The sequence below is a fragment of the Mizuhopecten yessoensis genome, unplaced genomic scaffold (genome assembly GCF_002113885.1).
Source record: "Mizuhopecten yessoensis strain PY_sf001 unplaced genomic scaffold, ASM211388v2 scaffold10697, whole genome shotgun sequence".
In the NCBI taxonomy this organism is placed as follows: domain Eukaryota; kingdom Metazoa; phylum Mollusca; class Bivalvia; order Pectinida; family Pectinidae; genus Mizuhopecten; species Mizuhopecten yessoensis.
The window spans coordinates 529696-553092 of NW_018408676.1; the positions used below are offsets into that span (position 1 = coordinate 529696).

General features: G+C 37.8%; 1 protein-coding gene across 1 annotated transcript in view; it reads left to right on the forward strand.

Moving 5' to 3' along the window:
* The window catches only part of LOC110461880 (WD repeat-containing protein 43-like), a 104389-nt gene that overhangs the window by 9853 nt on the left and 71139 nt on the right, over window positions 1-23397 (forward strand). The window contains exons 4-9 of the mRNA XM_021515600.1: window positions 2943-3060; window positions 7204-7334; window positions 7734-7836; window positions 12517-12581; window positions 19984-20155; window positions 22642-22731. Coding sequence (XP_021371275.1) covers window positions 2943-3060; window positions 7204-7334; window positions 7734-7836; window positions 12517-12581; window positions 19984-20155; window positions 22642-22731 — 679 coding nt within the window. The remainder of the gene's footprint in view (window positions 1-2942; window positions 3061-7203; window positions 7335-7733; window positions 7837-12516; window positions 12582-19983; window positions 20156-22641; window positions 22732-23397) is intronic.

A 23397-nucleotide genomic window follows, 5' to 3' on the forward strand; every position in this document is an offset into this window, starting at 1 on the left:
AATGATAGCGAAGGCTATGGCGACGACAAATCTCTCCAATCGGTTTGGAGTACATACAATATTTTCGTGGTCCTAACACCGACCCTTGAGGAACCCCGAAATCTAGTACTTTGTCATGTGAGGTGGCAGATCCGATGGCAACACACTGTCGTCGTTCACTCAGGTATGACTGTATCCAGCATAGTGCGGTATCAGTCACTCCATAAGAGTTTTCCAGACGTTTATAAAGTATGCCATGGTCGATGACGTCAAATGCAGCTGACCAGTCCAGCATGACAAGCACTGCTCTGCACTTGTTATCCAGTGCAAAAGCTATATCACTATGTACACGTAGGAGGGCGGTCTCAGTAGAGTGTCCCATGCGATAGGCCGATTGCATGTTGTCATGGAGACTGTTTGCATGGAGATAAACCTCTAAACGCCGGGACACAACCTTCTCCAAGATCTTAGACAGAAAAGGCAGATTTGAAACTGGGCGGTAGTTCTTCAACTCCTCTTTGTCCATTCCAGGCTTTTTTAACAATGGTGTGACATGTGCTTTCTTGAAACATAATGGAACCTTTGACTCAACCGATGATTTATTCATGATTGCGGTAATCAAAGGAAGCAGTGCTTCAAGACATTGCTTTAATAGGTCTGTAGGCAGTGGATCAAGCTCACAGGACTTCGATTGCGAGGTCATGATAATGTTGCGCAACTCGTCCTGGGTTGTTGGTGAGAGCTTTGTCAATCGGGATTACTATTGGGATTATATGAACTGTTGTAATAGAAAACAGTGCTCACTTTTCAAATTTTCATGGAGTGTCCGGAAGAGACCGCTTTTGTGAAAAAATATTTGAAAATTGTACCGACTAACTTCCCAGACACACCAATGGAACATTTCCTGATGTAAAGAGATACTATTAAGAGTGTGGAAATAGGTGATTGTGGGTCATGTTGATGGACTGCGGGAGATTTGTATGATCCCTGTGGGTCATACAGTTGTGTGACCGCACAACGCACCAAAAATACTGTGTGCACACCATGCATACATCGTTCACACACCGTCCGCACATCGTCCACACATGGTGCGCACAACTGTGCGATTTAACAATCGTTCGCCCCACTGTGCAATTTGGTACAATTTGTTGATCAATATTACGGAATGAAAAACACACGGAAGGCAATTTGGCTATATTCTACAAATGACTTCTTCTGTAGAACTATGTCATGGATATCAACCATATTTAACTGGAAGCATCCCTAGGTGTCAGGGATTCAAAATTGTACAAATGATGGAGCTGCCCCCCCCCCCCAGGGGGCTGAGAGGGGGGGCAAAAAGGGGTCAATTTTGCAATATTGCTATAAGCGACTTCTTCTCTGGAACTAAGAGATGATTATCAACCATATTTGACTGGTGGTGGTGATTCAAAATTATACAAATGGTGGGGCTGAAGGCGGGGCCAAAAAGGTGGCAATTTGGCTATATTGCTATAAACGACTTCTACTGTAGAACTATGCCATGGATATTGATCATATTTGGTCGGAAGCATTCATGGGAGGCAGGGATTCAAAATTGTAGAAATGGTGGGGCTGACCCCCCGGGCTGAGGGATGGGGCCACATTTGCTTCCAGGATGTCCGTAGGGTGTGGCCCCACCCTTGGAGACATAGTCCCTGGGCCATAACTTTAAAACTGTTGAGATCCCCACCCCAAAACTATATATACAAATGCTGGGCATAAAAAGACGAATCGGTCATGATATCAGAATAGATCCTGCGGTCTGACCGAACCTCTAGGGACCTAGTTTGTTAGTCACAGCTTGGAAACAGTTGAGAGCCCCACCCTATAACGGTACATACAATTACTGAGTATAAAGAGATGATTGCACATATGCTTCCAGGATGGCCTTGGGGACTGCCCCGCCCTTGGAGACTTAACCCCTGGGCCATAACTTCGAAATGGTTTAGATTCCCACCCCAAAACTATATATAAAATTGTTGGGCATAAAAAGACGAATGCAGTCATGATATTAGTATTGACCCCAGGGTCTGCCCCACCTTTGCAGACTTAACCCCTGGGTCATAACTTTGAAATGGTTGAGATCCCCACCCCAAAACTATATACAAATGCTGGGCAAAAAGAGACAAATGCAGTCACGATATTAGAATTGATCCTGGGGTCTGGCCACAACCCGTAGGGACCTAGTTTCTGAGTCAAAGCTTGGAAACAGTTGAGATCCCCACCCCATAACCATACATAAAATTGCTGGGCATGAAGAATCTAATACAGATATGCTACAAGGATTGGCCTTGGGGTCTGGCATATTCCCTTGATATCATTCGGAGAATATTTTGCCATGATTGCTTTGGTATCCAGGTGAGCGATACAGGCCCTCTGGGCCTCTTGTTTGCATTTGTTTTGGTCTATAGCTTTGGATCCCCTTCACCTGGTTTTCACACCTTGGCGAGTTATGAAAGTGCTCCGGGCAAGGGAAAACTATGGTCCAGGTACAAATGTGCGCAAGCAATGATCGTCCAATTTTTTATCGTTCGCACTTCGTGCATACATGTTTACACACCGTGCACACATCGTGTAACGTTGTGCCATTCCACAACTGTAAGATAGTTGCAGGTGATAGGTTAATTTTGCAGGTTTAACTCTCAAGATGCGGGGCATTTAGCAGGCGTATAATAGACCTGTCTGTCTGGCCTGTTGTAAAGACTTATCTGTCTGACCTGTATTATAGACCTTCCTCTCTATCTGGTAGTATATCTGTCCTGTAGCTGATATCACAGACTTGCTGTCTTTAATGTTTTCATAGATTATCATAGATCTTTAAAAGAACTTTATGCACCTATCTTAAATATTTCAAAGAAACTCCTGCATGTTTCAGTCAGAATACCAGAGTTTAGTTTATATTAATATTTTGTTGTTTATTATTTCTATTAATCTGTTTACAGTAAATGGAGGGCAGACAAAGGCAGCCTACATTCTGTGTGTGTTTGTTCACCTCATCACCTCTTATCAGCAGGCAGAACCATAAAACTATGGAACACAGAAACTCATGAAATGTTAAAAGTAAGTGAATGTTTGACTCAAAAAAGTATTATATTGGAACTTTTCTCACTACTCTCATATAACTTTACATTGTCAACCTCAACCTTTTAAAAATCTTCTTTAATATTTCATCTGAAGTAACCAGATTTGGTTTGGAAGTACATCTTGTGATGGCGGCGTGTCATAAACAAAAAGTACAGTCAAACTTCCATAAATCGAACTTCAAAATTCAAATATCTTGATGTGTCGAACTTACAGCAAATCCAGTTTTCCCCCCATAAATTTCACTATTAATATTCTATTCATGAATCAAACGTTTTTGAGTCAAATTTCTCGCTGGTTTGAAGTATAAGTCGTGTACGACCAGAGGGATTACTTCAAGGAAAATTGTCAGAAAGCAGGACACTTGTCTACATGTACAGCAACTATTAAAACCAAAGAAAAGGAATGAAAATAAAATCCAAACGAATAAAATAAAAATAAAAATATAAAGAACATTGTGACTTTAGTGTAAACACTTGCACCGTGGGAGAGTAGTCACATGCAAGCATATTTCAATGGGCCCAGCCTTTTTTTCTAAGTTCAGCATGCATTTCTTTTGTATGTTTTAGCTCACCTGGCCTGACGGGCCAAATGAGCTTATGCCGTGGCATGGCGTCCGTCTTACAGTGCAAGATTTTACTTTAAACAACATCTTAATAACCAAAAGGCCTAGGGTGATGATATTTGGTCAGAAGTAAACTGGGATAAAGGGCTACCACGTTTGTTAAAATAAATGACTTTCACCCACATTCAAGGTCACAATGGTCAAATATGTTCAAAACTTTGAACAACTTCTTCAGAATAACCAAAATGGCCAGGGTGATGATATTTGGCAAGTAGCATGCTGGGATGAACGGCTACCAAGTTTGTTCAAATGAATGACCTTCACTCATATTATCGGGGATGATTCAAGGTCACAGGGGGTCAAATGTCTTAAAAAAAATTAAAAAAAAATCTTCTGAATAACCAAAAGGACCAGGATGGTGAAATTTGGCCAGAAACATGCTTGCTTAAAGGGGTATCAACTTTGTTCAATTTGATGACCTAGACCTATATTCAAGGTCACAGGGGTCAAATATGTTTAAAATCTTTAAATATCTTCTCTTCTGAATAATACCCATGAGGCCAAGAATGTTAATATCTGACCAGTAGCATGGTTGGATGAAGGGCTACTAAGTTTGTTTAAAATAATGACCTTGAATTATATTCAAGGTCAGAGGGGTCAAACATGTTTAAAATCTTGAAACAACTTCTACTGAATAATCATAAGGCACTGAATGTTGATATCTGGCCAGAAGCATACTACCACAGGGGTCAAATATGTTTTAAATCTTGAAACAACTTCTTCTGAAATAACAGGATGATGATATTTGGCCAGTAACATGCTGGGATGAAGTGCTACTAACTTTGTTCAGATGAATGACTTTGACCTTTATTCAAGGTCACAGGGATCAAATATGTTTAAAATCTTTAAATGACTTCTTCTGAATAACCATCAGGCCCAGAATGTTGATATATTGCCATTAGCATGCTAGGATGAAGGGCTACCATTTTTTTTCAAATGAATGACCTTCATCCATATTCAACGTGGTGACATGGGTCAAATATGCTTAAACGACTTCTTCTGAATAACCATGAGGCCCAGAATGCCGATATTTGGCCAGTAACATGCTTGGATGACTGGCTATCAAGCTTTTGAATTTTGAAATACTTTTACCCATTTTCAAGGTCACATTTGATCAAATATGTATAAACATTTAAATGACCTTATCTCAATTAACAAAAGGTCTCGGGTGGTGATATTTAGCAAGTTGCATGCTGAGATGAAGGGCTAAAAGTTTGTTAAACGTAATTCCATTGTTTCGTTTTTCAATGTTTTAAAATCTTTTAACAGGTTCTTTTGAATGACTTATAGTCATAAATACTGATATTTTGCATGTAGCTTTATTTTAGATCACTTTTAAGGTTACAAGTGTGAGATTAATACTAGGTGGGATGCAGGCATATTGGGCCTTTTGTACAAAAATCTAAAGACGATTCCTTCTGATTACTTCAAAAGAAAAAGAGATATGAGTCAAGGGGGGTATTCATGTTTTGTTTTGATAATAGTTAAGTGTTTTAAATCGGTTTAGTTTTAGCTATGAGTTGTAGGAAATCAGTGGAATAAAATAATTGGTTACCTCGGCGTCTGCCTTCAAATTTGGCCTGGAGCATTCTTAAGCAAATTTTATATTAACAGAGGGCAGGCCCAATAACAGATTTTGAGGTATATTTAACCTTTAAAATCCTTCTCCTTCTGTACTATTGGAAGGGTTTTATCTTAATTTGGCCTGGAGCATCCCTGGGCAAAGGGACTCAGTTTTGGATAAACAGAGGGTGTGGTCCCTCTGGATGCAGATTGAGGGACGTTCCCAATAGGGGAATTTGAGCTATAGGAGGAATTTTATCCGAATTTGTCCAGATCATCCTTTGGCAATGGAAAGTCAATTTTGGATAAACAGAGGTTGTGACTAGGGGGTGGGGCCCAATAGGGTAAATTGAGGTTAATCTCTATAATCTTTCTCCTTCAGTATGATTGCAGGTATTTGAACCAAATTTGGTACAGAGCATCATTTTGCAAGGGAGACTCCATTTGTTTTAACAGTGAGTGTGGTACCAATGAGAGCAAAGGGAAGGTTCCAGTAGGGGGGGGGGGGGGGGGGGGACATAGTAAAATACTTCTCCTCCAGTTTATTTGGAGGGAGGTTAATGTTTAAAATCCACCCCAATTCATGAGGGCAGAAAGAAGGTAACTAATGAGGGACGGGTGTTGCTGAGAGACAGAGACAAAATTTAGAAATAGTTGCAGTATTATACGTAATATGAATGATTTTCCATGGTTGCTTTATTATCCAGGTGAGCAATACAGGCCCTCTGGACCTATTGTTTTTAGTTCACCTGGTCCAAAAGATGATGGTAAGCTTATGCCATACTGCAGCGTTTGTCCGTCTGTCAACTTTTCCTTTAAAACGTGACTAGTCCTGAACAGTCCAGTATATTTTAACTAAATTTGGTCTGGAGCATCTTTAGGCCAAAGGGACTCAATTTGGTATATACAGTGGGTGTGGCCATCCTGGGGGCGGGGCCTAATAGAGGAAATATAAATAAAAACTTTTAAATCCTTCTTCTACCGTAGGGATTAAAGGATTTTATCCTAAATTAGTCAGGAGCATACTTGGCCCAAAGGGACTCAATTTTGTATAAACAGTGGGTGTGCAGAGAGGCAGGGCCAAATAAGGATATAGAGGAATAGCTTTAACAGCCCTTTTCTTCCATCGTGATGAAGGTATTTTGACCAAATTTGAACAGTAGCAATTTATAGGGAAGGGAAATCAGAATCAGAAATCAATTCTTTAAAACTCTTCTGTAGGAATGATGGTCGGACACACACACACTCACACACTCTCACACACACACACACACACACCCTGCGAGCAGAGGGATGGGGCCCAATAGGGGAAATATAGCAACTTCTTCAAAATCCTTCTTCTTTTGTAGGAATGACAGGATTTTGTCCAAATTTGGTATGAAGCACCCTTGGGTGAAGGGGAACCAGTTTTATATAATAACTGGGTCTGATGACCCCCCTTGGGATAGAGAGGCAGGGCCCAATAAGGGATATAGAGGAATAACTTTAATGTCCTTTTTCTGTTGGGATGAAGGTATTTTGACCATCCTATGCAGAAGGGAAATAAATTTTGTATGAATGGTGGGTCTGAACCGTCTTGGGACAAAATATGGAAAATAGAAAAATAGCTTTAAAATCCTTCTTCTGTAGGAATGACAGATTTTGTCCATATTTTGTCTAAAGCATCCTTGGGTAAAGGGGACTTAAGTCCCACCGGCGGCAGAGGGGCGGGGACCAATAGCGGAAAAATAGCAAATTATTTAAAACCCTCCTTTTCCTGAAGGAATGACAGGATTTTGTTCAATTGCATATAAATATAACCAACCATGTAATACATGTACACTACCAGCAACATCTGGCTATTTCAACTTCAATTTTGCTAACATATCAGGTGAGCGATATAGGCCCTCTGGACCTCGTGTATGTTATTTGAAGTGTTTTGTTCACATTTTCAGAGATTTACCGGCCATGCAACAGAAGTGTTTCGGTTAATACCTGTGCCATTTACTTTGATTTCAAATGGAGATTCAGTTGACAGTTTGTATTTTCTGTCTGGTGCTGTAAATGACAGAATAGTAAATGCTTGGTAAGTTGTGTTATACAGTTGAACCTTGTTATCTTTAAGTCAACGGGATCTTGGATAGCTTTGAGTCATGCCAGTATTTGAGTTAAGCGAGTTTCCATGTTTGGTATTAACTTTGTTATAATGCTTGGTCAAACATGAGAATATCTGACTTGTTGATTTTTCTGGCAATCAATGTCTAAAAATAGTCGATTAAAGATAAAAATATGTAAACTCTTGTATGAATTATTGCATGTTCAATTCAGTTTTAAGTGGACCGGTAAGTTCCTGTCAGTGATTAGTAATTTCTTGAAGAGGCAATTGTAACGTGTCTGAAAATCTTATATTTGTGATCAATTAATTGATGTGTTGATCCAGTAAATGCGAAATGGCTTGATAAAATGTATACTCGATCACTTCCAGGCATGTCGACACCAAGTCCTCAGATAAGACAGCTGTAGCCTCGTTCTCCCTGCCGGATGAACCAGTGATGTTTGACATCTCCAGAAAAGCACGCCCTGATCAGGTAAATACAGTGGAACCCACTTATTATGATATCGGTTATTATGATATTTTCCCCATGTACCGTTTTTTCCCTCTTTAACTAAGCAAAAAAATATCGTTTATTATGATATGGTCAAAGGTAGGACCCCGCTTATTATGATATTTTTTTCTGCCGTGAATGGATTTTATAAGGTAAAAACGCAGGTAAGTTGTCCGTGTGAAACACCTGGACAATTACGCAATAGGTACGACTAACTGTACATCGCAACTGTACATCGCCCGAGGTAATCATCTGGCCACTTGAGGTAAATTTTTCACACCTCGCTTCACCCCAGTAGGTGGAAAACAATAGATCGACCATCGCTTCCTGGTCATACATTTTAGTCTTAACAAAACATTTGGTGGAGTTAATTGCTGTAGGACTATAATAAATTAAAATAATTAGGCCTACCGAATACAAATTCCGATAGAAAACGAGCATGCCTTTCACAAATATTCACGGTAACCTTGACACGTCACGTGAGAAAATCATGCTGATTTTAATGAAAATATTACTTCAGAAGGAAGACCTGTGTTTTTAATCATTTAAGCAATAGTTTCTTCTTTGCATTAGAAGTTGATTTCCCCATGTTTCCGTTGAAAAAGTGTCAAATTTGAGACATACCGCCCCGACAGCATGGTGCCGGAAATTGATCAAAAATTTATGTGATTGTCGTTATACGACGGCTGCTTTATTTACAATTTACACCATTTTCTTTAAATGCAATTTTTGATTATTGTTAAAAAGGGAATAATTTGTGTTTTTAATTGTTATTGTTTCTTTGCAAGTTGATTTCACCGCACGACTTGCGAGGCATGTGATTGTCTCGTGATCGTAATTGACATAGCGCTGCAAAATATGTTTATGCTTACGGGACAAAATGTTACACAAATTCTCGTTGCAAAATAGGCAAATCATGACTATTTATATCACTTCTTTCATCCTATTGACTGTAACATTAAGTTATAGTTAGCTACATGTGTAGGATGTAGTATAAAGATAGTTCTTAGGAATATGCTCAGTTCTTAGGAATATGCTCAAAGTTATTTGAAAAGTGAAAGTAGAATTTACAAACTGATCATTACGACGGCAAAACGAAAACTTCTTGAATTTTCCCAACACGCTGATGTAAAAAACAATAAACAAATTATTTCAATTATTAATTTATCTTTTTGTATTTATCTTTTTGTATTTATATTTTTTCATGTTTCCACATCAATCTATGTCTGATTGAGATAGGGCATCTCACTGCCGGTTCAGACAACATAAAAATGATCGAAAACAGCTTGATCAGTTATTATATTTTTCTCTGGCAAATAGGATATCATAATAAGTAGGTTCCACTGTACAACAAGATTAGTTGAATTACTAGAGAACAAGGTTTGGCATATATACTGCAAAGATAAATGTTTTAACTCCTGTTGGTCAGCTTGACAGGATACATCAGCAGGCTTGCATACCCTTAAGATTTTATCGTAATCCTTATGGATTTGGTCCCATGATTATGACTGTACAATCAAGAATGTTTTCCGTACAATTTGTTTTAAAATCTGGATTTTTTTGTGTGAAGTAGGCCGAATTTTGCTTCTGTGTTTTAGTGCATCCTATGCGCAAGATGCTTATGTTACTCTCCAATGTATGTAAGCACGTAATTGATCTCAAATGCAAACACTCTATGGAAATTTATTTAAACGTATGTTTCCTGACTACAAAGTGAATATGAAAGTACAGTGACTTTGGAAACTATTCAGAACCAGTTTCCAGCCTATCAGATTGACACTCTCCCATCTGCATCTGCAGTGCTTGAAGAGGGAAGTGTTGATAGGCAGTGGTATGAACTGTCTTGGCTAAAAGACAAAGGAGGTAGTCTTAAAGACAACTATCTTGCAAGGATCATGTAAGCTTTCTTGTTATTCCACACAGCAACACAGACTTTGAAAGAGTGCTTGCACTTGTAAAAAAACAAGAACTGAATACAGGACAAACATGACTAATGCCAGTCTTCAGTCTGTTGTAATAAAAAAAAGTGAAAACACTAGCTGTGGGTCAGCAGATTGAAAACAAATTCACTGATGTCTTTCTCCAGAAGGCAAAAAAAAGCAACTTATGTTGCAAATCAGATGTTGACAAAGGAGTCAACAAAGACATTCTACCAGTGTGCATTTTTTTTTTTAAGGTTTGTAGAAATGAACAGTTACAATTCTACATTGCTGATAATACAGAATTTAATCTCTAAACTCACACATTTTCTTGACATTTCAATTCTGATTTATCATCCAATATTTATAGCTATTGACTGTTGATAATTAAGAGATAGAAGTTGTGATTTTTTTTCAAGAATTCATTTATATACTTCCTGAAATATATCGGTACAAGCGACAATGTCACTAAATTGATATTGTATGAAAAAATGTTGTTAAAAAGGATAAATTAAAAAAAAACATTCTGAGTTAATTGCATCATTTAGATATCTCCTATGCGTTTCCGTGCACTGGAGCAGAATAGCAGAATTTGGTCTGGAGCATCCTTAGGCCAATGGGACTCAATTTTGTATATAGGTTGGGTGTGGCACCCTTGGGGAAGCAGCGCCCAATACTGAATAGGGGAAAGAGAAGTAAAAATCTTTGAAATCCTTCTTCTTCAATAGGGTTAAAGGGATTTCATCCCAATTTTGTCTGGAGCATCTGGATCAAATTTTGTCTGGATCAAATATGTTTAAAAACCTTTGAACAACTTCTCCTGAATAACCTAGAGGCCTAAGGGTGTTGATATTTGTCCAGTAACATACCTAGTTTGTTCAAATAAATGACCTTGACTTATATCCAAGGTCACAGGGGTCAAAACGTTTAAACGACTTCTGAATAACAAAGAGACATAGGGTGATGATATTTGGCCAGTAACATGCTGCAATGAAGGGCTACCAAGTTTGTTCAAATGAATGATCTTCATCAATTTTCAAGGTCACAGGGATCAAATATGTGTAAAACCTTTTAACAACTTTTTAATAACCAAGAGGCCTAGGGTGTTGATATTTCACCAGTAACTTGCTGGAATAAAGGGCTACCAAGTTTGTTCAAATGAATGACCTTGACTTATATTTAAGGTCACTGGGATCAAATATGTTAAAAACCTTTTAACAACTTCTCCTGAATAACCCAGATGCCTAGGATGATATTTGGCCAGTAACATACCTAGTGTGTTCAAATAAATTACCTGGACTTATATTCAAGGTCACAGGGGTCAAAACGTTTAAACAAGTTCTTCTGAATAACAAAGAGGCATAGGATAGGGTGATGATATTTTGGCCAGTAACATGCTGCAATGAAGGGCTACCAAGTTTGTTCAAATGAATGATCTTCATCAATTTTCAAGGTCAAAGGGATCAAATATGTGTAAAACCTTTTGACAACTTCTTCTTAATAACCAAGAGGCCTAGGGTGTTGATATTTGACCATTAACATGCTGGGATGAATGGCAACAAAGTTTGTTAAAATGAATGACCTTTGAATTATATTTAATTATACCAAACAACTTCTGAATAATCTAAAGGTCCAGGGTAATGAATGATATTTGGCCAGAAGCATGCTGGCATGAAAGGCTATAAAGTCTGTTCAACTTAATGTACATGTCCTTGTTTGACTTTCAAGGTCACATGTGTCACATGTTTTAATCTGTTAATAGATTCTTCTGGTATTTTACATGTAGCTCTATTTTAGTCTAAGATTACAATTTGTACAGGATTTCTTTTTGTTTTTGGATCTTATTCAAATATGATCTGTTTTATCTCTTTGAAATATACTTAAAACAGTGACAGTGTGAAATTTCACAAGTTTATTCAAAATAAGTGGCAAAATCGAAAAAAACAGAGGTACCCTCATTTGAACCAATACTGAATTTTGCCTCGTATGTGCAGTACTATTGCTGTTTTATATGTGTCACTAGTTTCTCACTAATTCAGAGAAAAAATCTCACTATTGTTTTGGATCAAATATTAAGAAAATAAAATCATTGATCTCCCTATTTTACACTATATGACATATGGCATATATGAAGTACAGTATGTTTTTCCCTTTCACCAAATCCTAGAAATAATTCAACTTCAGCGAGTTATATGGTACAAATGTGGTTTCTTCTTGTTACATTTCAATGCTCTCTTACATTGTAATTCAAGAATGCATTCGAAGATTTCAAGTACCCTATTAATTAGTTCAGAACGGACAAATATTGTTCCGCCTCTGCTTTGCTGTTGTATTTGCTAAACTCTACAGTCATGTTGCTTGTAGCACTTAACATATATAGCATTCCCAATCAAAATTCTTTACATAGATGCATGCAATATGAATATTTGAATATTTCTAATGTTTATCAAGATGCTACACAAGACTGCAGGAGGGGCATGGCACAGATCCCCAAACCCCACCTAACTGTATATATGTGTATTATGTTTCTATACACATAGATATATACCATGGAGTTTGGGGATCAGTGCTACACCCCTGTGTACAAAACTGCTGTACCATGTTCCCTTTCAAAATCTATGTACCCTTTGTTCTGAGGTAAGTAATAAACCTACAGAAAACAAGCATGGAACTATATACCCTATAACTAATTGATGTAATATACATAAACTTCAGATTGTAATCACCATCTTTCAAATTACAGAGTTTGTTGTTGACGGTTGTCACAAAGGCTGGACAGGTTCTTATATTTGAGCATAAACTAAATGGGTGAGTACCAAGTAGATGACTATATATCGCTGCTATTTGAAACTAACATTTGTTAACTTCTTTTGGCCAATTACAGTATGACACAGCTGTGTGTGTAACAAGTCTTAATTGTTTTCTCCAAATCGGATAACAATATAAGCTATCTGTAACATTTTTTAGGTTGATTAAGGTCATAGGAGTGTATTGCTAAGCGGAAATAGGAAGTAAATCCCTAAAACCCAATGTAGGGAGACAGTATCACAATTTCCGCATTTTCTAATGTTTAATATTAAACTGATGAATATTGTATGTTTATTGACAGAACAGTGTGTTCTTTCAATATTAAGGTATTTCAAAGCAATCCAGGCATTAATTCAGTTGTTTTTTAATCAATGAGTCACATGTGTCCATTTTTCTGTACTTCAGGAAACCGGCTACCTATTTCACTACTGTGAAGTTTTTCAAGAACGATAACTATTACATGTAATTACTATGTATAAATGGTTTTATTAGAAAATGTCAATTTTTAATCGTTTATAGATAATTAATTTTACACAATTTCAGCATTTATGAAATTGATATACATTAATGCGATACTAATCTATGTCACTATCATTTTTATTGACATTATTTGCAAAAAATGTGTGTTTCATTTTTTTTCCAATATTCACTCTCTTTTACATAAATTTCCATTTAAAATCCATAAAATTCTGACAAACTATATTTTTTTTGTGGCAGAAAATTTTCTTTACTTCAAAGCAATATCACTACAAAATTTGAAGAAATTCAACTGAGAAATAGCGACACAATCCTATTACCTTAAGGGAGACCTTATGCTTTTTATCTGTTACTAGGCTTTGTTATCTCTCATTATTAAATGACAATGTAGCAAAATTTTCTGTAACCCCCTTTTGTAAACTTTTCTTGATAAATTACAATGTAGCACAGCTGTGTCTGCATGTAGCCTTTGTTAATCTCTTCTTGCTAGAAAACATTTTTAGGTTGCTGTACCTAGGAATATATTTCTGATATAGTTGAGTATCCAAGACCTTGTGCTATTTGGATCAAGGCCACAGGAGTCAAATATGTCAAAAACTGCAAACAACTTCTCCTGAAATCATGATATTTTGCTGGTAGCTTCCCAGGTTGGGGCCTTGCCACGTTTGCGAACAAAATGACCTTGACCAAATTTCAAAGTTGTAGGTCAAATTTGTCAAAAACTTATTTCTTCTAAAGAAAAGCAGAAAGATCTAAAATGAGGATATTTAGAAGGTAGCTTCATTTGATAGGGTTTTATAAAGTTTTTGGCCAAAAAACACACATTTACATACAAGGTCATGGAGGTCAAATATGTCAAAATCTTAAAACTATTTAATTTGAAGAACTGAAAGACAGAATCAAGATATCTGGCTGGCCAAGGTAAAAAAAAAAAAGCACATAATATTATGAAGTAGGGCTGAATGGTAAGAAATGGTCCGAAGAACCGGTGAGCTTATGCCATGGTGCGGCATCCATCCGTCAACTTTTCCTTTAAAACACTACTAGTCCTGAACGGCTCAGTGGATTTTGACAAAATTTGACCTGGAGCGTCCTTATAGGTAAAGGGGACTCAATTTTGTATAAACAGAGAATGTCTCCCCACCCTGGGGGCAGAGAGATGGTGAAAAATAGAGGAATTTGAGGTTAATGTTTCGGAGTATTATTTGCAAGAGGGGACTTCATTTTGTATAAACAGATTGTTTGTTCCCCCTGGGGCAGACAGCCAGATCCCCATCGAGAGTCATTGTAAAAAAAATCAGATAGTTGCTTAATTATTCGGGATATTGAACCAATTGCAAGCCCTCAGGGCCTATTGTTAAAATTCAAAATTCTAGATTATGTGATGTTGTAGGGGTATGGTGCCTAGATTGTGTGGTGTTGTAGGAGGTATGGTATCTAAATTGTGTGATGTTGTAGGAGGTATGGTATCTAGATTGTGTGATGTTGTAGGAGGTATGGTTTCTAGATTGTGTGATGTTATAGGAGTTATGGTATCTAGATTGTGTGATGTTGTAGGAGGTATACTATTTAGATTGTGTGATGTTATAGGAGGTGTGGTATCTAGATTGTGTGGTGTTGTAGGAGGTATGGTAACTAGATTGTGTGATGTTATAGGAGTTATGGTATCTAGATTGTGTGATGTTGTAGGAGGTGTGGTATCTAGATTGTGTGATGTTGTAGGAGGTGTGGTATCTAGATTGTGTGATGTTGTAGGAGGTATGGTATCTAGATTGTGTGATGTTGTAGGAGGTATGGTATCTAGATTGTGTGATGTTGTAGGAGGTATGGTATCTAGATTGTGTGATGTTGTAGGAGGTATGGTATCTAGATTGTGTGATGTTGTAGGAGGTATGGTATCTAGATTGTGTGATGTTGTAGGAGGTATGGTATCTAGATTGTGTGATGTTGTAGGAGGTATGGTATCTAGATTGTGTGATGTTGTAGGAGGTATGGTATCTAGATTGTGTGATGTTGTAGGAGGTATGGTATCTAGATTGTGTGATGTTGTAGGAGGTATGGTATCTAGATTGTGTGATGTTGTAGGAGGTATGGTATCTAGATTGTGTGATGTTGTAGGAGGTATGGTATCTAGATTGTGTGATGTTGTAGGAGGTATGGTATCTAGATTGTGTGATGTTGTAGGAGGTATGGTATCTAGATTGTGTGATGTTGTAGGAGGTATGGTATCTAGATTGTGTGATGTTGTAGGAGGTATGGTATCTAGATTGTGTGATGTTGTAGGAGGTATGGTATCTAGATTGTGTGATGTTGTAGGAGGTATGGTATCTAGATTGTGTGATGTTGTAGGAGGTATGGTATCTAGATTGTGTGATGTTGTAGGAGGTATGGTATCTAGATTGTGTGATGTTGTAGGAGGTATGGTATCTAGATTGTGTGATGTTGTAGGAGGTATGGTATCTAGATTGTGTGATGTTGTAGGAGGTATGGTATCTAGATTGTGTGATGTTGTAGGAGGTATGGTATCTAGATTGTGTGATGTTGTAGGAGGTATGGTATCTAGATTGTGTGATGTTGTAGGAGGTATGGTATCTAGATTGTGTGATGTTGTAGGAGGTATGGTATCTAGATTGTGTGATGTTGTAGGAGGTATGGTATCTAGATTGTGTGATGTTGTAGGAGGTATGGTATCTAGATTGTGTGATGTTGTAGGAGGTATGGTATCTAGATTGTGTGATGTTGTAGGAGGTATGGTATCTAGATTGTGTGATGTTGTAGGAGGTATGGTATCTAGATTGTGTGATGTTGTAGGAGGTATGGTATCTAGATTGTGTGATGTTGTAGGAGGTATGGTATCTAGATTGTGTGATGTTGTAGGAGGTATGGTATCTAGATTGTGTGATGTTGTAGGAGGTATGGTATCTAGATTGTGTGATGTTGTAGGAGGTATGGTATCTAGATTGTGTGATGTTGTAGGAGGTATGGTATCTAGATTGTGTGATGTTGTAGGAGGTATGGTATCTAGATTGTGTGATGTTGTAGGAGGTATGGTATCTAGATTGTGTGATGTTGTAGGAGGTATGGTATCTAGATTGTGTGATGTTGTAGGAGGTATGGTATCTAGATTGTGTGATGTTGTAGGAGGTATGGTATCTAGATTGTGTGATGTTGTAGGAGGTATGGTATCTAGATTGTGTGATGTTGTAGGAGGTATGGTATCTAGATTGTGTGATGTTGTAGGAGGTATGGTATCTAGATTGTGTGATGTTGTAGGAGGTATGGTATCTAGATTGTGTGATGTTGTAGGAGGTATGGTATCTAGATTGTGTGATGTTGTAGGAGGTATGGTATCTAGATTGTGTGATGTTGTAGGAGGTATGGTATCTAGATTGTGTGATGTTGTAGGAGGTATGGTATCTAGATTGTGTGATGTTGTAGGAGGTATGGTATCTAGATTGTGTGATGTTGTAGGAGGTATGGTATCTAGATTGTGTGATGTTGTAGGAGGTATGGTATCTAGATTGTGTGATGTTGTAGGAGGTATGGTATCTAGATTGTGTGATGTTGTAGGAGGTATGGTATCTAGATTGTGTGATGTTGTAGGAGGTATGGTATCTAGATTGTGTGATGTTGTAGGAGGTATGGTATCTAGATTGTGTGATGTTGTAGGAGGTATGGTATCTAGATTGTGTGATGTTGTAGGAGGTATGGTATCTAGATTGTGTGATGTTGTAGGAGGTATGGTATCTAGATTGTGTGATGTTGTAGGAGGTATGGTATCTAGATTGTGTGATGTTGTAGGAGGTATGGTATCTAGATTGTGTGATGTTGTAGGAGGTATGGTATCTAGATTGTGTGATGTTGTAGGAGGTATGGTATCTAGATTGTGTGATGTTGTAGGAGGTATGGTATCTAGATTGTGTGATGTTGTAGGAGGTATGGTATCTAGATTGTGTGATGTTGTAGGAGGTATGGTATCTAGATTGTGTGATGTTGTAGGAGGTATGGTATCTAGATTGTGTGATGTTGTAGGAGGTATGGTATCTAGATTGTGTGATGTTGTAGGAGGTATGGTATCTAGATTGTGTGATGTTGTAGGAGGTATGGTATCTAGATTGTGTGATGTTGTAGGAGGTATGGTATCTAGATTGTGTGATGTTGTAGGAGGTATGGTATCTAGATTGTGTGATGTTGTAGGAGGTATGGTATCTAGATTGTGTGATGTTGTAGGAGGTATGGTATCTAGATTGTGTGATGTTGTAGGAGGTATGGTATCTAGATTGTGTGATGTTGTAGGAGGTATGGTATCTAGATTGTGTGATGTTGTAGGAGGTATGGTATCTAGATTGTGTGATGTTGTAGGAGGTATGGTATCTAGATTGTGTGATGTTGTAGGAGGTATGGTATCTAGATTGTGTGATGTTGTAGGAGGTAAGATGTTTAGACTGTGTGATGTTGTAGGATGTATGGTATCTAGATTGTGTGATGTTGTAGGAGGTATGGTATCTAGTTTGTGGGATGTTGTAGGAGGTAAGGTATCTAGACTGTGATGTTGTAGGATGTATGGTATCTAGATTTTGTGATGTTGTAGGATATATGATGTCTAGACTGTATGATGTTGTAGGAGGTATGGTATCTAGACTGTGTGATGTTTTAGGAGGTATGATACCTAGATTGTGATGTTGTAGGAGGTATGGTATCTAGACTGTGTGATGTTGTAGGAGTTATTGTATCTAGATTGTGTGATGTTGTAGGAGGTATGGTATCTAGATTGTGTGATGTTATAGGAGGTATGGTATGTAGATTGTGTGATGTTGTAGGAGATTTGGTGTTTAGATTTTGTGATGTTGTAGGAGGTATGGTATCTAGATTGTGTGATGTTGTAGGAGGTATGGTATCTAGATTGTGTGATGTTGTAGGAGGTATGGTATCTAGATTGTGTGATGTTGTAGGAGGTATGGTATCTAGATTGTGTGATGTTGTAGGAGGTATGGTATCTAGATTGTGTGATGTTGTAGGAGGTATGGTATCTAGATTGTGTGATGTTGTAGGAGGTATGGTATCTAGATTGTGTGATGTTGTAGGAGGTATGGTATCTAGATTGTGTGATGTTGTAGGAGGTATGGTATCTAGATTGTGTGATGTTGTAGGAGGTATGGTATCTAGATTGTGTGATGTTGTAGGAGGTATGGTATCTAGATTGTGTGATGTTGTAGGAGGTATGGTATCTAGATTGTGTGATGTTGTAGGAGGTATGGTATCTAGATTGTGTGATGTTGTAGGAGGTATGGTATCTAGATTGTGTGATGTTGTAGGAGGTATGGTATCTAGATTGTGTGATGTTGTAGGAGGTATGGTATCTAGATTGTGTGATGTTGTAGGAGGTATGGTATCTAGATTGTGTGATGTTGTAGGAGGTATGGTATCTAGATTGTGTGATGTTGTAGGAGGTATGGTATCTAGATTGTGTGATGTTGTAGGAGGTATGGTATCTAGATTGTGTGATGTTGTAGGAGGTATGGTATCTAGATTGTGTGATGTTGAAGGAGGTATGGTATCTAGATTGTGTGATGTTATAGGAGGTATGGTATCTAGATTGTTTGATGTTGTAGGAGGTATGATATCTTGATTGTGTGATGTTGTAGGAGGTATGGTATCTAGATTGTGTGATGTTATAGGAGGTATGGTATCTAGATTGTGTGATGTTGAAGGAGGTATGGTATCTAGGTTGTGTGATGTTGTAGGAGGTTTGATACCTAGATTGTGTGATGTTGTATGAGGTATGATGTCTAGACTTTGCGATGTTGTAGGAAGTATGATGTCTAGACTGTGTGATGTTGTAGGAGATATGATGTCTAGACTGTGTGATGTTGTAGGAGATATGATGTCTAGACTTTGTGGTGTTGTAGGAGGTATGATGTTAAAGGCATCTCTGTAGTTAAGTTAACAATTTCACAAGCGTTCGAGGTTTGCAAATCATTCACAGGATGAAATAGCCTACACGCAATCTAAAACGATAGCAAATTCAACAAAACAGATAATGAGGTAGCTGTTTGTGTGCTTATTGCAAAGATGGTTGTGCATTTTCCGAAATATTGCAGAAAAGATGTTTGGTAGGGCTATTTTGGTAGCAGTCAAGCACAAATCAAACTCACAATGTGACTTATAATTTTGCAGGAAAAAATGTTATAAAAGATTGTCAGGGTAACAAATTTGTTATCTCTTGTTTAGGAGGGGTCTACTTGCTCATAGACCCTGTAGACCCCTCCTAACCCAGAGATAACTCATAATAGATGCTGAATACAGCATGTTGATATGTTATTTTGATAATAAAATCAAGTGTAAAGTATTAATAATATCAGTCTCGATAAAAAAGCAGATTACTACGAAAATTTGACAACATCATATTGTCTACACTGTTAGAATTACTTTCTTGCCCCATATACAAGTTTTAAATAATTTATATCCTACAAACATACATTTACAAGGATCCTGTGTTATTCGGGAGGCTACCTTTAATATTACGTTTTTGGCTCATATCAATAATAATGATATACTAGGCAAGGCCTGTTACCGATGGTACCTGTTAGTTTGAACTGAAGTCGTAGCTGCTAGTTCAACTAACTACATTATATGTTCCTGCATTGATCAGAGGACTGTGTCCTTGTACTAAATGTACATCCCCAATTTATATGAGCACATACCAGGGGGAAAAGAGACATATTTGAAATACACTTTTTACGGTACTTAAGGCATATCTTGGGTACTGTTTTGGTAGGGGAAAAACATTCTTCCTTTTTTGTGGGGTCACATGATGTTTGGTAATATGTTTCAATAGAGAAGAACCTGTTTTATTTGTGTGTGAGTGTGTTATAAGATAAGATATAGAAAATAAAATGTGAATTAATTTCATTTTGTTTTACAGAAAATTGAAGCGACCTGTGAGACCAAAAGTCACAATACAGGTGGCAACGTCAGGTAATAATCAGGAAGTTCCAAGACCAATTCCCATTCTTGGTGTACATATCTGTGAAGACAAAAGTAATAATATTTTACTGGTTCATGGAAACTTTCTAAAACCAACATTTGAAAAATTGGTAAGTAACATCAGTGACATCACTTTAAGAGGTAATCAGATATTTGGAACCCACTATCATCATCAGATGGTAGGGAGAAGGGGTAGACAGGGAGAGTGTGTGTCATCAGATGGTAGGGAGAAGGGGTAGACAGGGAGATTGTTTGTATCATCAGATGGTAGGGAGAAGGGGTAGACAGGGAGATTGTTTGTATCATCAGATGGTAGGGAGAAGGGGTAGACAGGGAGATTGTTTGTATCATCAGATGGTAGGAAGAAGGGGTAGACAGGGAGAGTGTGTGTCATCAGATGGTAGGGAGAAAGGGTAGACAGGGAGAGTGAGTGTCATCAGATGGTAGGGAGAAAGGGTAGACAGGGAGAGTGTGTGTGTGTGTCATCAGATGGTAGGGAGAAGGGGTAGACAGGGAGATTGTTTGTATCATCAGATGGTAGGAAGAAGGGGTAGACAGGGAGAGTGTGTGTCATCAGATGGTAGGGAGAAGGGGTAGACAGGGAGAGTGTGTGCTTGTCATCAGATGGTAGGGAGAAGGGGTAGACGGGGAGAGTATTTGTGTCATCAGATGGTAGGGAGAAAGGGTAGACAGGGAGAGTGTGTGCTTGTCATCAGATGGTAGGGAGAAGGGGTAGACAGGGAGAGTATTTGTGCCATCAGATGGTAGGGAGAAAGGGTAGACAGGGAGAGTGTGTGTGTGTCATCAGATGGTAGGGAGGAGGGGGAGACAGGGAGAGTGTGTGCTTGTCATCAGATGGTAGGGAGAAGGGGTAGACAGGGAGAGTATTTGTGTCATCAGATGGTAGGGAGAAAGGGTAGACAGTTCACCACCATAGCCTGAGACACACAAACAATTTTACGCTCGCTGGCGTTTGAAAAACGAAAATAGATTTGACCCAAAACGGTCGGATACAAATTCCGCCGCAATAAAAGCTTTTATATAGGCCTAAATATACACTGTATTTTAAAACTTCTTGTGAGAATTTTGGAAATTTGGTTTGTTGTTTCATTTGGAAGTGATAATATCATTATTGAGTCATTTCATTGAATCATAAAAGCAAAATGAAACATTTTAAAATGTGTCTATCCTGATATACATACAGCTGATTTCATGGTTATGTGTTGATGTTTTTATTAGGAAAATAGCACTGAATTAAAATTTAAGAAATTCTGAACATAATTTTAACTTACTGAAAATGCTTAAAACAACTATTTCACCTTTAAAATTAAGGTTAGAAAAACAACTCAAAACAAAACTTAATTTCTCAAAAACTGCCATTCAGATGGCGTATACACATTTCAGTCAGTGCAGCAATGTTGCATTGCAACAATGTATCTTGGCACTATCAGTACAGAGTGTTCAAGTGTATTGGCTTGCGTGTGGCAAAGGGTTAAGGTCAAGGTCACTGGGTCAATTTCAAGGTCAAATAATGTATATTGTTTTTTCTGATGAACATTTTTTATCCCCTGCTTTCATCAAAATGGGGGACAAGTGTGTGATATGACAATACCTTGACCAGGTTTGCGCTTCGGGTTTCTACATTGAAAGTTGAAGTTCAAGGTCACCACTACTACTTTTAGAAAAAACTTTGTCATCACTCTAGCCATTTCATTCTTCAAAGAAATTTCATGAAACTTCATACAAGTGTTAAGTATGGCAATACCTTAAACAAGTTTGCGTTGGGGGTTTCTACATTGAAGTCAAGGTTACTGTTACTATTTTTAGAAAAAAACTTTGTTGTCATCACTCTAGCCACTTCATTACTGAACAGAATTTCATGAAACTTCATGCAAGTGTTTGATACGGCAACGCCTTGGACAAGTTCGTGTTTCCGGTTTCAATTTTCAAGGTTAAGGTCACTGTTACTATTTTTAGAAAAACTTTTGTCATCACTTTACCGACTTCATTCCGCTACAAGATTTCATGAAACTTGATACAAGTGTTTGGTTTGGCAATATCTTGAACAAGTTTTTGTTTCAGGTTACTGCATTAAAGGCCAACGCCACTTTTACTATTTGTAGAAAAAACTTTGTCATTGCTCAATCAACTTCATTCCTCAATGCAATTTCATGAAACTTCATACAAGTGTTTGATAGGACAATGCCTTGAACAACTTCGTATTTCAGGTAACTGTATTAAAGGTCAAGATCACTTTATATTTTTACCAAAAACTTTGTCATCGTTTTATCAACTTCATTCCTCAACAGAATTTATTGAAACTTGATACAAGTGTTTGGTATAGCAATATCTTGAACAAGTTTGCTTTTCAGGTTACTACGTTAAAGGTCAAGGTCATTTTTACTTTTCTTTGTCATCACTTTAGGGACTTCATTTCCTTTTACATATGTCACAATGTGTGAATGCAAGGAGATTTGTATTACTTGTGATGCCTTGTTTTCTATCAAAACCACTTTCAAGTAGTACAGAAATATCTTTGAGTATGAAATTAGGTATGCCTAGAGTGTTAAAAAGTAATAATAATTATGGGTTACAGCCTTACAAGAATACAGTCTCCGACATATGCTTGATACGAGAGGAAAAATCGAGGGGATCACTTAAGGTGGAGGAGCCCACTGTATCTAAGGTAAGTGTCAGGGGCAACTTAACTGTTTATAAGGTAGTTATACAGGGCAACATAACGGTTTATATAGTAGTTATAAGGTAGTTGTACAGGGCAACTGAACTATTTATAAGATAGTTGTACAGGGCAACTGAACTGTTTATAAGGTAGTTGTACAGGACAACATAACGGTTTATAAGGTAGTTCTACAGGGCAACTGAACTGTGTATAAGGTAGTTGTACAGGGCTACTGAACTATTTATAAGATAGGTGTACAGGGCAACTGAACTCTTTATAAGGTAGTTGTACAGGCCAACATAACGGTTTATAAGGGAGTTGTACAGGACAACATAACGGTTCATAAGGTAGTTGTACAGGACAACATAACGGTTTATAAGGTAGTTGTACAGGACAACGTAACGGTTTATAAGGTAGTTCTACAGGGCAACTGAACTGTTTATAAGGTAGTTGTACAGGGCAATTGAACTGTTTATAAGGTAGTTGTACGGGGCAACTGAACTGTTTATAAAGTAGGTATACAGGGCAACTGAACTGTTTATAAGGTAGTTGTACGGGGCAACTGAACTGTTTCTTAGGTAGGTATACATGGCAACATAACGGTTTATAAGGTAGTTATACAGGGCAACTGAACTGTTTATAAGGTAGTTGTACGGGGCAACTGAACTGTTT